At 44.1% G+C, this 15,922-nt stretch overlaps 1 protein-coding gene across 3 annotated transcripts in view; it reads left to right on the forward strand.

The window, feature by feature from the left end:
• The window catches only part of LRRK1 (leucine rich repeat kinase 1), a 109,661-nt gene that overhangs the window by 68,972 nt on the left and 24,767 nt on the right, over positions 1–15,922 (forward strand). For all 3 annotated transcript variants that reach the window (XM_084640816.1, XM_084640818.1, XM_084640817.1), the window contains 8 exons: positions 152–324; positions 3,018–3,138; positions 3,385–3,544; positions 4,317–4,593; positions 9,317–9,488; positions 10,696–10,859; positions 12,393–12,532; positions 15,088–15,337. In XM_084640816.1, the coding sequence (XP_084496942.1) occupies positions 152–324; positions 3,018–3,138; positions 3,385–3,544; positions 4,317–4,593; positions 9,317–9,488; positions 10,696–10,859; positions 12,393–12,532; positions 15,088–15,337 (1,457 nt within the window). The remainder of the gene's footprint in view (positions 1–151; positions 325–3,017; positions 3,139–3,384; positions 3,545–4,316; positions 4,594–9,316; positions 9,489–10,695; positions 10,860–12,392; positions 12,533–15,087; positions 15,338–15,922) is intronic.

Below are 15,922 nucleotides of genomic sequence, written 5' to 3' on the forward strand. Positions count from 1 at the left end.
TGGATCCAGGGGTTTGGTTCTGACTCTTCTCTACTAAAGTCTAAGCGATCCCATTGAGTTTGGTGAAATGTATTCCTTGACTTCTGATCACTTGTCAGTTCCGTACATTACATAGTCTGGGGCAAATCAGGGTCCATGTTTTTCCTTTCAGGCCAAAGCCCCGAATTCTGTCGTGTTAGTGGTAGGAACACACCTTGACCTTATTGAAACTAAATTTCGCGTTGAGAGGATAGCAACTCTTAGAGCATATGTCCTGGCTCTTTGTCGCTCTCCTTCTGGATCAAGAGCTACTGGCTTTCCAGATATCACATTCAAGCACTTACAGTAAGTACCATATCTCTTCATATCGCTGTGTATCAATCAGTGGGTTATACTTTATGGCCCCTAAATGTAAGTAGCTTTTGTAAATTGTATGTTTCCTTGGCAACAATAGGTCTAAAAACTCATTAGCTTTGTACTTCTTCTGTATATTGGATTTTTTCTGGTATAATTAGAGAGAAAAGTACAGCATGCTATAGTGGTCTCAACATGGGTCAAATAGGCAGGAACTGAGTTCTAATCACAGCTGTGACCTTGGGCAAATCACTTACCCTGCCTTCATTGCATCTCATTTTCCTTCTAAGTAAAATAAGGATAAATTTTATTAACTAACTCACAGGGGAGTTGTATCCATTGAGTGATTAATGTTGCAAACACTTTAAAGATAAAGATGGCAACTGTTCTATAAAATCTAAGTATTATTACTGCCAATTAGCAATATACTAATGGGATTTGTAATATTTGCAAGATAAATGCCTTTATAACTTTACAAGACTATAACTACACATTCGTTGCATTCTCATAGCAACTAGGATTCCTGGTCATTGTGCTAGGTGCTGTACAAACCCAGAACAAAAGCTGGTTCCTGCCCCAAAGGGCTTACGGTCTACATCATTTTTTATTTTAGAAAGGCCAAAGAGTCAGCGACTGCTCATTATATAACCAGGTCATGGAGTTCAGCCCAACTTGCTCACGTCTGCGTGGTGTGAGAGTGCACTTGGGGAACGCAGAATCCTCGGGCTGGGAAATTGAACAGAGGACTTACATTTCCCAGCGTGTGCGATTGCTGAGCACTATGCTGAGACAGCAGCAACTTGTCACTGATCCCTAACAGCTGGAAATTCCTGATATCTCCGGTGGGAACAGTTGACTAGGCCCAGAAGCTGATGTTGAATTCCCATAGCTGGGAAATGGGGTATTCTGCTGCACCAGCCGCTCACGCTCTGCACACACTGTCAGTGTGAAGATCTCTGCCGGGACATTCTGCATCTGGTAAACAGACCCTGCACTGAGCTTCCCAGCCTCCTGGTATCCTTCCCAACGTCAGGAAAGCCACCCGACGCTTGGTGTATGGCCTAGCTCCCGCTCAGACAGAGTTTTCACGCTCACAGTCAGGGCGGCTTCTTTTATCAGCGTGCAATAGGCACTGTATTTCCTAGCTGCACTAAAACTAGGTCCAGGATACACACTTGTGAGTCCAGCTTTTACCTGGGCCTACCCTGCATACAGTGCTGGCTGCACTCGCAGCATATCACCGAATTTACCCTGGTACCATCATTTCCTACTCACTCTCATTACAGCCACTCTTTTGCCACTATAAAGCAGCCTGCCCGGACCTCTCTCTCTAAAGGGAACTCCCTTCACCCTGACCCTGAACTCTAATTAATATTCTTGCTCAGACTCTCCCCAGCACAGTCTGCTCTCAGCTCCTGTCAGCCTCCAGTCTCCTGTCCAACTTTCCTCATTCATTTCCGCTTAGCTGGAGACGCTATGCCCACTTCCTTCCCCCTACCCCCACCCCAAACAATTTAATTCATTCACCATCATTCACCTGGAGCTGGCAGGAACACGGCTCCCCCGAGCACTACTCGGGGACAGCCAGAGTAGTTGCAGAATGCCTTTGTGTGGGTGAGACAAAAGCACTCTTATAGGCCATTCATTCAGCTCAGCCCGGGTGTGTGAGCGCATACTTTCCTCCATCCCCCTGCCCCCCACCACTCAATGGCCAGGGTTTAAAATACAGGATTTTCCTTTAAAACAAATTTCTTCCCTTTCCCTCCCTCCCCACCATATGTGGAATCCATAAGAAAGAGTCTTTATGGGGAAAATCAGAAGAGGAGTGCTCCTGTGCAGCAAACAAGGAGGCCAGGAATAGCATGATAGGGAGACAAGCATTTCCTAGGTGTAAGAGAGATGGAGAAGGCCAGCTTGTAAGGACCCAGCATAAAGGGGGTCCAGCCAGCTGCAATTTGTGCAGGATCCAGGGTGGGGGAAAGGCAGCTGTGAGCCACCATTCTAACTCCCTGAACCTGAGGCTGGCTGAACCAGTTGGACAAGAACGGTCGCCTATGGACTGCTGACATCTCATACTCCCGGCTCATCCCAGAGCATTGCCGATGCAGGGGCTGGAGATTGGATGGTGGAGCGCTGGATACATTGATTTTGTGCCACCGTGCCATTCCCCCGAGGGAGGGAGCTCTGTGTCCCTGAACAATGCACAATAGATGGCACTGGGAGGGCCAGGATCTGGACCAATGTGTCTTTTTCTCACATTTCTTGGTATGTTTTCCCCAAGCCAAGGACCCTCATTGAGAGCACCCTGCTCCCATCCCACCTCATTTATTCCGGCACTGGAAATTAGAAATTCCAAATAACAGATAAAGAAATAGTGGGTCCGTCTACACTTCAGTTAAACACCTGCAGCTGGCATGTGTCAGCTAACTTGCACTTGGGCTGTGGGGCTGTAAAATTGCTGTGTAGACGTTCAGGTTTGGGCTGAAGCCCCAGCTCTGGGACCCTCCCGTCTCTCAGGGTCCCAGAGCTCGGACTCCAGCCTGAGCCCAAGCATCTAGACATCAATATTACAATCCCATCGCCTGAGCTCGAGTCAGCTGACATGCAGAGTAGACAGGCCCTAAAGGAAGAATCATAACCTGTATTAACGTCTCACAATCCTTCCCCCTGGTTTTTGTTTGCAGTGAGCTATCGTGTAAGACCCTAGAAGGCCTTGATGGGCTCCGCCAGCTGATATTTCAAGTCACTTGCAACATGAAGGATGTTGGCAGCTTTATTTGCTCGCAGAAGCTTGCAGCGAGATTGGTAAGTATTTATTTTTTCTAATGAAAATTGTAGCGAACCTGGGTAATTTTTTGTTTTATGTTTTCAATGTATCAGCAGCCATAAACCAACAACAAAACAAGCAAACACAAATATTGTAAGTTATTTGATTTTGGAAAACAAACAAATTCATAAGCTTGCTTCTCAAACATGTTTTTGAACCCAACTGCTGAGTAGTGTGATTGTTGTTTGGAATTGGTTGTGCTATTTTTCTTATGTGACTTACAGATACCAAGAAGTTACCTTAGTCTCCAAGAAGCTGTCCTAGCAGAACAACAGAAAAGGAGTCAAAATGATGACGTGCAGTATCTAACAGACAAACAAATAGAGCAAATCGTAGAGCAAACCCCTGGAAATGATATCAAAGACTATGAGGACTTGCAAGCTGGTATGTCTCGGGAGCCCATAATTGCTTGGAAGTTAACGTTCATTGGGATTTATAAATATTATGAGAATGAAAGTAGCTGCTGTTCAGATCGTTACTGTAAAAGATTCTGAGTCTGTGCAGATCTCTATTCAGGTGATTGGTAACAATCATGGGTAGTGGAATCGGTGTCTCCAGGAGGTCTCCAGGGCTCTAAAATCAAGTCACATTCCACCTACTGTCATTAAAAAGAGCATTCTTCTCCAAGTGAGAATCAGTCTGCTGCCAGTTTAGAATATGCTGTATTGTGCATGCTGCTAGTTTAAAGCACCATCTCTTTGTCTGCCCACATGCTGTGACACGTTCTCAACCAGTCCTGCAGAAATTAACATGGACATGTTTTATTAAACCTGTCTTGAGTTTCAAGTATGAAGGACCAGTCCTGCAATCCTCACCCAAGCAGTATTCCCACCAGTGGGGAACGCTGCACCCATGAGAACAACAGGATCAAGATCTGAGTTGGGGCAGGGGCAGAGATCTGAAGAAGAGTTCAGTGTAGTCTGAAAGCTTGTATCTTGCAAACAATAAAGATGTATTTGCAGCTGTGTTGCAAGAAATGAGATCTCGTTAGCTATAGCCTCTGCATGTAAATGCTATATGCTGGTTGTTGACTACATGCTGGCATGTTTTCGGGTCTGTTCCTTGTCTGGATGAAGTGATCAAGGCTTTCTTCTAATCTGCTGTCTGTAGTATTGTTATATAACACTGCTATCTTGCTCTTCTGGTTTTTTTACAGCCATCAGTTTCCTTATAGAAACAGGAACGTTGCTGCATTTCCCAGACACCAGCCATGGACTGAGAAACCTCTATTTCCTTGATCCAGTCTGGTTATCAGAATGCCTTCAGAGAATATTTAATATTAAGAGCTCAAAGTCTGTTGCTAAGAATGGATTGATCAAAGCAGAGGATTTCAGGATGTTGTTAGTTGGGACAGGGTTTACTGAACAAACAGAAGAACAGTATTTCCAGTTCCTGGCCAAGTTTGAAATTGCACTACCAGTAGCCAATAACAGGTACGTTGGTAATGATTAAGGCTAAGATTTTTAGTAAAGTACTAAGATTTTTAGTAAAAGTCACAGACAGGTCACGGGCAAGGAACAAAAATTCATGGAAGCTGTGACCTGTCTGTGACTTTTGCTGCTGCGGCTCCATGGTTTCCTCCTGCACCCGTCACTGGAACCCTGAGGAGGGCCCCCATGAGGAGGCTGTCGCCTGTCACTGGAACCTGCTGGGGCCCCGCTGGCTGCCAGCTCCAGTCCCGTGGTCTCAGAGGCTGAAGCAGAAAATATCAGGGAGGCCTCTGGAGGTCGGATTCCATGACATAAACGCAGCCTTAGTAATGGTCACTGGTGATGACTAAGCCAGGGCGAGAGCAAATGGTTATTTAGGTCGGGAATATTAGCCAGCCATATCGCTGGAGGAAGCTTCCATAGTTGTTTGCAGACTTGTTGTAGCTTTGTGTGTCCCAGGATATGAGAGAGTCAAGGCAGGTGACGTAATATCCTTCTCTTGAACCAACTTCTGTTAATGGAAGGGACAAGCTTTTGAGCTACACAGGCCTGAAGAAAAGCTCTGTATGGACCTGAAAGTTTGCACCATCCACCAACAGAAGTTGGTCCAAAAAGAGATGCTGCTTCGCCCAACTTGTCTCACTATAGGTAGCTGTCATAATGAAGGAACTTGTCTCACCATCAGAAAGTATTGGACTATGTCAACTAGCTATAGTCAAAGATAGCAAAGACAAAGGCTATGTCTACGCTCGCAGGTGCTGACTTTTATTTTTCTGGGTGGGTGCTCCACCCCTGCTCTGTCCTGAAGCCCTGCCCCCATTCTGCCTCTTCTCCTAAGGCCCTGCCCTTGCTCCGCCCATTCCCACCCCTGCCCCACCCTCTCCCTTGAGACCCCTGCTCACTGATTTCTGCCCTCCCCTGAGTCCCTCCCGCTAGCCTCCAAACAACTGATCAACGGCCCCACCAAACAGCTGTGGCAGGTGGGGGCTGAGCACCTTCTATTTTTTTTCTGTGGGCGCGTGAGCCCCATAGTACCCATGGCGTTGGCACTTATGTCCACACTGGCACTGGAGGTGTAATTTCCAGCGCGGACAGACATACCGGGGGGGAGGGATAGCTCAGTGGTTTGAGCATTGGCCTGCTAAACCCAGGGTGGTGAGTTCAATCCTTGAGGGGGCCATTTAGGGATCTGGGGCAAAAATTGGGGATTGGTCCTGCTTTGAGCAGGGGGTTGGACTAGATGACCTCCTGAGGTCCCTTCCAACCCTGATATTCTATGATTCTATGATACCTGTGCTGGCTTTGACTGAGCTAGGGCACTAAAAATTGCAGTGTAGCTGTAGCAGCATGGGCAGCCAGATAGGCTAGTCACCCCATGGACAATCCCATCTGAAACCCCGGGTACATATCCGAGGCACTAGCAGCAGCTGCTACGCTGGTATTTTTAGTGTGCTAACTGGATCAAGGCAAGTATGTCTGCCCAAGCTGGACATTACATCTCCTGCTCCTGTGTAGACCAGCTCAGAGTTCCACCAGTGACTGCCTTACGGGAACTACAGACCATCTGATTCGAACGGAGGATCCATGCTCCAGAGCAAGGCAGAAAATCTTTAGGTTCCCACTAGTATTGCGCTGGGGACAAATTGCTCTCAAACGCTGGTGATCTCGTCAACCCTGAGAACAAGAGTTAAATATCTAATCCCCAGTTCAGTGAGCGCAAGAAAGCACATCTTACGCGACAAGGTTTATTTCTTACGATAAAACTCATCACTAGATATTCCTCCATGTTGCCCTAGGAATTTGACATGGGGACCATGTTCACTTCAATGTTATTGGATCCCTTTCCCCATTCCTTCTCCTCCCCACTATTTTTCTTTCTGTTTGTCGACTGTCTGTTGAATTAATAGTTAAGTCCTAGCCCTATTGCCTTTTCGGCATAACATTTGCCCGTCATTTCCTAACTCTGCCACTGTCGCACTCCTTCCTCATTCTAAATCCCTCAGGAGTTCTTAATGCTGCGACAAGTGCTGCATTCGCAATGCTGTCACTGGGACTGTCAGTTATCCAGTCCCGGTTGCCAGCACATTTTCTCAAGCTTAACACAGATAAAGCAATAATGTTTCTGCTTAATCCTAAATGCCTTCCTGACTCCTTGTCCCGCTCTGCTGTTTTTCTCAAAGGCAATTACATTGTCCCTGGCTCAGTAGTAAGGAAATGGGTTGTTATTTTATACTTCAGCCGATCTATTTGGAGCCATCTAAGCTTCCTGGTTACAATACGCCTGCCCACCATTGATGGAGATACAGCAGGTTGCATTAATTTTTCTGCCTGGCAGACTAAAGCAGTTATTTGTGATTGGACACTTGCAATTATTGTCTAGATTGCCTGATAGGGCTTTCCACACCCTGCAGTTGGCAGAGTAAACAGCTGCCAGTTTACATACTGAGAAGGGTGGATGGGGATACGTTTCACATATTTTCAAGATTTACATTGGCTGCTGCTCAAACACTGTGTTGAATCTCCATCTGTATTATAAGCCATTCTATGGTTTTGGTCCAGCAGACATCATTAGCCTTCATATTTCTTACATTCCTAGACACGTTTTTAGATATGCTGAGACAAATTTATTGGCTGTCACAAGATGTGTCCACTAGTTTTATGGAGCAAGAGCTTTTCGTTTAATACGCTCTGCATCTCTGGAATTCAATCTGCCTAAGATGTATGTAGCTCAGCCTTGTCTTGGTTGTTAAATTAAGGCTGAAAGCCTTACCTTTCTGTTTTCAGTTTCGAAATGGAAAGGTTACTGTTTTAAATTCCAAAGGTGTTTTGTAGGATGATTAATTTTGTCATGTAAAATGTTATCATACATTATATGTACGATATACAAAAATATGTCCTTAAGATCGTCTTTCTGAATTGATTATTCTAATACTGACATTCACAGGACGCTATAGGTTTAACTATGTAAGAGGGATTGTGATCTAGTGGCTAGAGTGTGGGACTTTGACCCAAGATTACCTTTTGTTTTCTCACCTCTGCCACTGACACCTTGCTACCTTGGTTAAATCCTAGTCTTTTGCCTCAGTTTACCTTTCCAGGGTATAATACTGTAGATTTTACAATTCTGCAAAGGGGTTCTTTATAAGTGCAATTTCTTTATTTATTTATGTGTGTATGTATTTATTTATTTATTTAGCCCCCTGGACCTACATTTTTAGAAAAATCTTCTCCCAATGAAGCCATAAATTTTCCTTCCACATTCAAAGAATGAAAAGAACTTGAACAATGCACAAACGATAAAATTTAGCCAGCTGCTTAGCTACTTGGCTACTTGATTGTGACTACAAATTGGATATTTTGGTGTCTAAATCTTGTTATTCATGTGCACAGTTTTGCACATACAGTTGACAGTGATTACAAAAGTCCAGGCTGCGCTGAGAGCCCTTTAAATTAAATGTGTGGCCATTAATGTATTTGTTGTAGTAGTACGTATCTGGTTTGGAAAGCAGTATTATTAGTAGGTCTCAAAAGCCAGAAGCCCATTTTAAAGGAGTGTTATGCACAATTTGCTTCTTTGAGGACCATTGCTAGAGCAGTCATTGAAAACTGTAATTTACCTAGATAATCACTTGTGCATGAATTTCTCTTGCAGATCAACAACCTCTCATTTTGCTTTTCAAAAGAGCAGTGTTCTCCTACCATATCTTAGCTTCTCAAATATCGTGCAATAGGACAAATCAATAGTCTTTGCTTAACACCACATTTACGGTAGCTTTATGGAAACCAAAAGCTTTCTGTTCTACTGTGACTCTAATATGGGTCTGACTCTCAAAAACAACCCAGCCCTTTTCTGTGGCTCTCATGGCCTGGAGTAGCTGGATTTTGGTCATAACTAGCCAGCAGAGAATTCCCCCGGAGAAAGGTTTTCTCAACGAGCACAGCTGGCTACTGTACCAGCTGCTCGCCTCCCCTACCTGAGCATAGGGACATATTGAGAGAGGAAAGAAGTTTGTCTGGGGCTTGTAGGGGATAGGACAGAACTGTACTCAGCTGATCCTCACCTGCATTATAGTCCTTTAGGGACCATACAGTACGGGGGTAAACTATACTAACCCGTAGGCTGCACTAATTCATGGGGTGGGGAGGAGGGGCAACACAGCCTGGCCCTCGCAATTAGGGAGTTGTAACTGTTGACTCTCTGATACCTCTCATCTGTGCAGGGTGAAGCTCAGCTGCAGTAAACAACTGCCCCTAGGTTTTTATATTCAAAGATTCCTACAGGATTGGAGCTGTAATTCTCTGCTATCAGGACAGCATCTTCACATGTGTCAGCCTGAATGAGTCCAAAAGTCACTTCAGAATTTAATGGAAACCAAATACCATTCCAGTGACTATATCATATTTGTATGCCGTTAATTTTTGTTTATACAAATGTTCTCCCCTTCATATTGCTTTTATCTCCTCCACTCGACCGTACTGAGTTGGGTACAATGCTTGCTCTTCACATGCCGATTTCCGCACCATACATTAAGCACAGTCCTCAAAGCAGTAGCTCTGTGTCCCTTCTTCGTATGTTGCTGCAGTATCACAAAGCTTGTTATCTGCAGTAGGCTGTGCTATTAAAATGCTCTGTGGAGGCTGAAACTGAGTTATTACACAGTACGAGGTATTTGCTGTTGTAAAACTGTAATTGAAGATTTGAACTGTCACATTTGATTTGTTTCAGATACCTCCTACCTCATCTCCTCCCAGCCAAACCAGCATTAGATATCCATGGCTTATGCCACCAGTCCACAAACACTGTCCAAAGAGTGTTCAAGATGAGTTTTGTCCCAGTTGGCTTTTGGCAAAGGTTCATAGCTCGGATGTTAATTAGTCTTGCAGAGATGGATCTCCAGGTAAGTTACTATATTCACAAAATAGAAAGTGAAAAAATAAAGGATGTCATTTAATAATAACATAAATACCACTGGGAGTTCATTCACAAATACTCTTCGACCACATTCTGCTTGCTTTACTCATGTGAGAAATCTCATTGACTTCAATAGCACTGTTCACGTGAGTAAGGTGAGCAGGAAATGTCCTACTGAAATTTGATTCCATTTTTATACACTGAAGCATTGCTTAGAGTCAATATAGCCCAAAGGTTATTTTCCAGTCATAAAAATAACGTTGGCATGGTTGGTTAAAGCTATTAATGTCGTTGTTGGTGGTGGCACAAGTTAATGCTGCAGCATCTCCCCAGTGATAACCTGGAAGCTCCATTGGAAGCCATTATAATTACCCATTAACTCTACCCTGCCACCTCTTCAAACTGCCCACTTAACTTGCATCAGCTATGTCGAGACATTTTCTTTTGGTGTCCTATAGTATTAGTCAGATTTGGAGATGCTCCAATTCCAAGGCTTCGCAAAATGTTAGGAATGTCCATTTTCTTAACAGGTAAATTTTTTTTTTAATAGTGTAAAAATTTCTCATAACATTTCTGATTATATCCCATTGGGCAGGAAGTAAATCTTAAGCATCTCACTAGTGCCTGTATCCAGTACCCACTGACGTCAATGGGAAAGATCCCATTGACTTAACTGGGCATCAGGTCAAGCCCCAGATGGGTAGGCCTCTGAGTGATGATGATGTTGAATTCTCAACACACTATTTTTAAACAGCATAGAGAAAGTCATTTTCCACCTATTGAAACAGCTTCTGAAATATTGGCACAGGTGGATTTACTAGCTCAGTGCTCTGGAGGCAGATAATTGTTTGCTCACCCAGTAAACGGGTTTATTCTCCTTTGTATTTTCAAATACAAAATCCATTTTAATTATTGCGCACGAGAGCAGTAGAATGAACCATGTTCACTGGCTTGAGGCCATTCCGCTATACGTGATCTGGAATTCTTGTTTTGCTGCTGACATAGTCGTGACTGTATTTATTTTAATCACTTCACAAGCTGTTTTACAAGTCACGGGCACTTTAATTACAAAAATAATGGAATATATCCAAGATGGCCAGAGAAAGAAGGGTCGGCCCTGTTTGCTTGATTAAGGGGAATCCCCGTGTGAGGCGTCTCGGTGTTGAATTATTGTGTCATGCTGCTCATTTCAGCTGTTTGAGAACAAGAAGAACACCAAGAGCAGGAACAAAAATGTGACCATCTACAGCTTTACAGGCACTCAAAGAAACCGCTGCAGCACATTCCGCGTCAAAAGAACTCATACAGTCTACTGGCAGGAAGGTCTGTTTGTTACCTTTGATGGAGGCTACCTCAGGTAATCTGTGCTCGCCTGTAACCTACTTCATAAAACCGCATGCTAAATGGACGCTAACAGACCTGACCCAAATATTACACATTCACTAATTTCAACTGAAGAGGAGGCTTATATAGATATATATATATAAAAATTCAGCGGATAAAAGCAAAGCTCAACAGTAATGGATCAGTCTTTGTTTGCCAGTTAGGAATGTATCACTTATTATTTCTTACAGATATTGTTGCAGCTACAAATATGAAGAACTCCAAAAATATAAAGTAACATTTGGAGCAGAGCTGTTTGCCTGTGGAAAATTTTGCATTTTCACATGTAAACAAGTGTTTGGATGAACAGATCTCTGCACAGTGCTCTTAAAACTCTCTGCCATATGGCTTCAATTCACACCCGCACAGAGGACTTTTCTTTTCTGTGCAACTTAAGCCCTGTGGCTTTGCTGGCAGAAGGGGGCATGTGAGATGTGGTGGGGCTAGGCCAGTGCAAAGCCTTCCATTGGGTGAAGCAAAACAACTGCGTTTATTCTTACAAAGATGTAGTGGCCAGGAGTCTGGATACTGGGGGTATGGACACTGTTCCACCCACTAGGATAGATTAGCAGCCATGGAGTTTTGTCCTGCAGCCTCTTCCTCCTTACCTAAGGTACCCTCATTACTGTAGTATCTGAGCACCTCACGATCTTAGTGTATTTCTCCTCACAGCAGCCCTGCAAATAGGAAAGTGCTGTTCCCATTTTACAGATGGGAAACTGAGACACAGAACAGCTAACGCCCAGATCCTCAAGGGGACTTAGGTGCCTAACTCTTGTGAAATGTATGGGAGTTAGGTACCTAAATACCTTTGAGAATCTGGGCTGAGTGACTCTCTTAACGTCACACAGGAGGTCCGTGGGACTTGAACTCAGGTCTCCCAAGTTCTCGGCCAGTACCTAACCACTGGACCATCCTTCCTCTCTCTTGGGTTTGGTGGATGTGTACCATCTACCTATCCATATTAAATTCTCACACAAAGCCCATTTACTCAGGCTTTGTTGGGGCAGAAGGACGTTCAGCTCTTTGCATACAATTACCCAGTTTGCACAAGAGCCCATTATTTTGTGCACAAATACCCAGGGCTGTACACAAAAGGATATATCCTCATATTTTGCAAGCATGTTTTTGAAGCTCCTTTGAAAATATGGTTCTTAGAGTTTTAGTATTGGTTTTTAAGACTCTTAACCCTTCAGCACTTTATTTATTGCTTCCAGTATAATCTCCACCAGCCTCTCTTCACTCAGACTACGACCTTCTTTACCATGTGCACTTTGTAAGCATCCAGCTTTTGCTTATTTCTGTGCAAGAATGCTCTCTCCAGAGAATGATAGATTCAGTTTGGGGATCATATTTATATGTAACTGAAGACACTTTCCTTTTAAGTACTTGTTAATTACTTGTGGTTTTGTGGCTCTGCTTATCAATGATTTTGCTAAAGAAAAACTGTTAACATTCATGCTTTACAAATGCCTTATTTGGGTGTTTCATGCTCTCCATTACTTAGTGTGGAATCTTCTGATGTGAACTGGAAAAAGAAAAAAAGTGGTGGAATTAAAATCATTTGCCAATCAGAAGCAAGAGATTTTTCAGCAATGGCTTTCATCACAGATCATGTCAATTCCTTGATAGATCAGTGGTTTCCAGGTAAGAAGAACAACTGTAGCATTCTGTACATTGTTTTGGAATTTATTTTGGAAATTATTCCTGTTTTGGAAATTAGTCCTTGATGGTGCTGTCAGTGTGCACAATGGGATGCACCAGTAGAAGAGTGCTACAAAAAACTCAAAATAGGTCCCTGCTCCAAGGATTTTACAATCTAGAGGCAACAGCAGATTCAATGCAATATAATATAAACCTTTACTGACACCGCGTGGTGTGAACAGTGTATCCAGAGCGCTCAATCCCTCAAAATCCGAAAAGCAAACACAAATTAGATGTTATGGCACAAACAGGGTCCAAACCTGCTCCTGCAGAAGTCAGTGACCAGATCCTCCGTTGAATTTCGTGGAAACAGTGTCAGGTCCATACTGCTTAGGTAAGTTACAGCAGTGTGTCTGAGCCCCTTGTGCTAGTTTTATACTTGCATGGAGTTACTCCTGATTTACACCATAAGGGAGATCAGAATCAGGCCCACTGTTTCCCCAAGTGATGTTTGTAACCCACAAATAGATTTTGATTTAAAAAATGATGTGCTGTATCCCAGGTGACCGCATGCTGCTTTAGAGATTAGTGTTGGCAGGTATTGATCTGAGATCTTTACCAGAAAATAGTGCTGTGAGCTGCCGTAGCTCAACCTTTGCTCATCTGTTTTATCGGCGATCACTCTGCAAAGGGGGAAAATAAAACTTTCATTTGTGTTTGGATTGTTTGTTTTTTTTTAATCATTGAAGACTGACCAGCGCCGTGATCCCAAAGAAGCATATTCGGACATGGAGGGATGATCAGCAATATAGATACAAGTGGAGGATGCCAGCCAGTGGGCTGTTTGGGTCAAAAGACAGGCCAACAGCCCATCCAGCAAGACTTGTTGGCCCATTTCTAAAACTTACAATGCACATGTCTAGTGTCCCTGTCCTGTGCCTCTAGTTGTCTAAGGAGGAATTCTTATCATTCCTTTTCAGACTGGTAACTACAGAACTATATATACTAAGGGCTTGGCTACACTTTGAAGTCACAGCGCAATAAAGGAGCCCCGGGCGCACTAGCTCACGCCCCGTCCACACTGGCAAGGCAGGTAGAGCGCTCTGAGTCCGCAGCTACAGCACTGCTGGTCTCCACCTCGGCGAGTGGAATAACGTTTGCTGCGCCCCCGCTGGAGCACCGCCGTGCCAGTGTGGACGAGTTGTTGCATTACTGCGCTCTGATCAGCCTCCAGAAATGTCCCATAATCCCCTTAAGTCAAGTGGCCGCTCTTGTCATTGTTTTTGAATCGCTGCAGGAATGCAGATATGCCCTTTGAAAGCTCCGTTTCTGACAGCCAGCTGCTTATCTGCTCCGAGACAAAGCAACCATTAATGTGGAAAGCTGTGTGAGACAGAGAGAGAGGCGGGGGATGGAGGGGGGACTGCTGCTGTCTGAACTTACAAGACAGTATGCTGACATGCTCTCAGCCCCCCAAAAACCCACTCTCTCTCCCCTCACATACACACAGCACACTCCCTGTCACACTCCACCCCACCCGCCCCCATTAGAAAAGCATGGTGCAGCCACTTGCATGCTGGGATATCTGCCCATAATGCACCGCGTCCAATGCCGCTGCAAGTGCGCTTGAAGCTGTCAGGGTGGACAGACCACAGCGCTTTCCCTACTGCGCTCTCCAAAGGCTGGTTTAACTCAAATCACTGTACATCTGCAAGTGTAGCCATGCTCTAAAAATTTCCCGTCATACTGTTTAAATAAGAATATATGATAGTATACCAAATGAAACAGTGAATTCACACTCCTGTGGTTCTTTTGGATAATGTTGATTGCTAATTTGGCTGCTGAACCACTGAGGTCTGAGTATGACTGCCTCAGATTGTGGCTGGTCACAACCCTCTAACTCACAGGTTCAGAACCCCCGCTGTAAAGTAACATTTACAATAGATTCTGTTAAATGAAAGACTACTTTGGCCCATGACCCCTGGGTGCTGTGTCTCTGATTCTTTGTCTGCTTGCTTGATTCTGGCTAAAGCAGTGTCAGAAAGAGGAAGGAGCTCTGCCAGTTTTTCTCCCTCTCTGTTTTAAAGGGACAGACATACTTGTGCCTTTCTATTCATTGCAGTGGAGTCCATCTTTCTGAAGTGTCGCTACCTAAAGCCATGGAGAATTGCTTCATAAGAAGGCTTTTCCTATCCATGAACTTTTAAATTTCTAGTGCGCTGACAATGTATTACTTGCATGCCCTGCATTATACTTATCCCTGATAGCTAAATGAAAACCTGCCAGGCCTCTTGAGTTATCTCAACGATCCAGAGTACGTCTCTATCCAACCCTGTCCTTGCTGCCTTTTGTGTATTTGGCAAATAGCTACTTTTTATCACAGGTGATAAACTGGAAGAGCTACTACCGCCAGGTTTGAAAGCGTGGGAGTCAAGTGAGGGATTACACGAGACTTACATGGGACTTCTCAGGCACTGATTTCATGCAGAAGAGGTATACATCTGAATGCACTGGACATTGCTGTTCAAGATCACTTCTTTTTTTTTAATTATTTTTAGCACTGACGGCCACGGAGAGTGATGGGACTTTGCTAATGGAACAGTATGTCCCATGTCAGATCTGTGCAACTTCTAGGACACAAGAGAATGGGCCACCTGATAAACCGGAAGATGAGCAGTACTTTAACATGGAAGATTGTGTTCTGACTGCTATAGAACTGGATTGTATCACATGTCCTTGTCACCCTAACATCCCCGTTCCTCTACAAGAGCTGGTCCCTGAGCTCTTCATGACAGATTTTCCTGCCAGGTAATGTTACTTGTCAGTCATTGATTGGACTTCAAAATGTCTATGAATAATTCAGTTTGCATTTCCTCTAGTTCACGACCACTGGAGGTCCATATTGACCCTTGATAGGGAGACAAATTCATCTACCCATGACTCCCAGCCATGTCATTGTATCCTAGCCTATATCTGCCTACATAGTCATTACATTTACTTACACAGTCACTGTACACTGTCAGTATCTGACTCATCGCCTTGTAAAGGCTCCTGAGGTTCCTGTGGTACGATGTGAAAGTCACTTTTTAAAAAGTGACCCTGTTCTCTACTGTCTTTGGTAACATATTCTGGCCAGGGGTTGGTGCAATATGTCTCTTCCAGGAGATTTTTAATAGGGCACTAACAATATAGAGTGCTGCAAAGTCCCCATCCTGATCTGCATTTGAACGTCCATATGGTTTGGGGATGTTTTGATTTGGGGATCAGTCACAGTGTTCAGACTTGGATTCAAATTTGGATTTGTTCAGAGCTGGGGTTTTAATCTGGAAGCCATGAGTGGGTTACTGAAATGGGTTAACTTCAACCTCTAGCCCTTACATGGCCTGTGTGCAA

Source organism: Lepidochelys olivacea (genome assembly GCF_965140295.1).
Source record: "Lepidochelys olivacea isolate rLepOli2 genome assembly, chromosome: 10".
In the NCBI taxonomy this organism is placed as follows: Eukaryota; Metazoa; Chordata; order Testudines; family Cheloniidae; genus Lepidochelys; species Lepidochelys olivacea.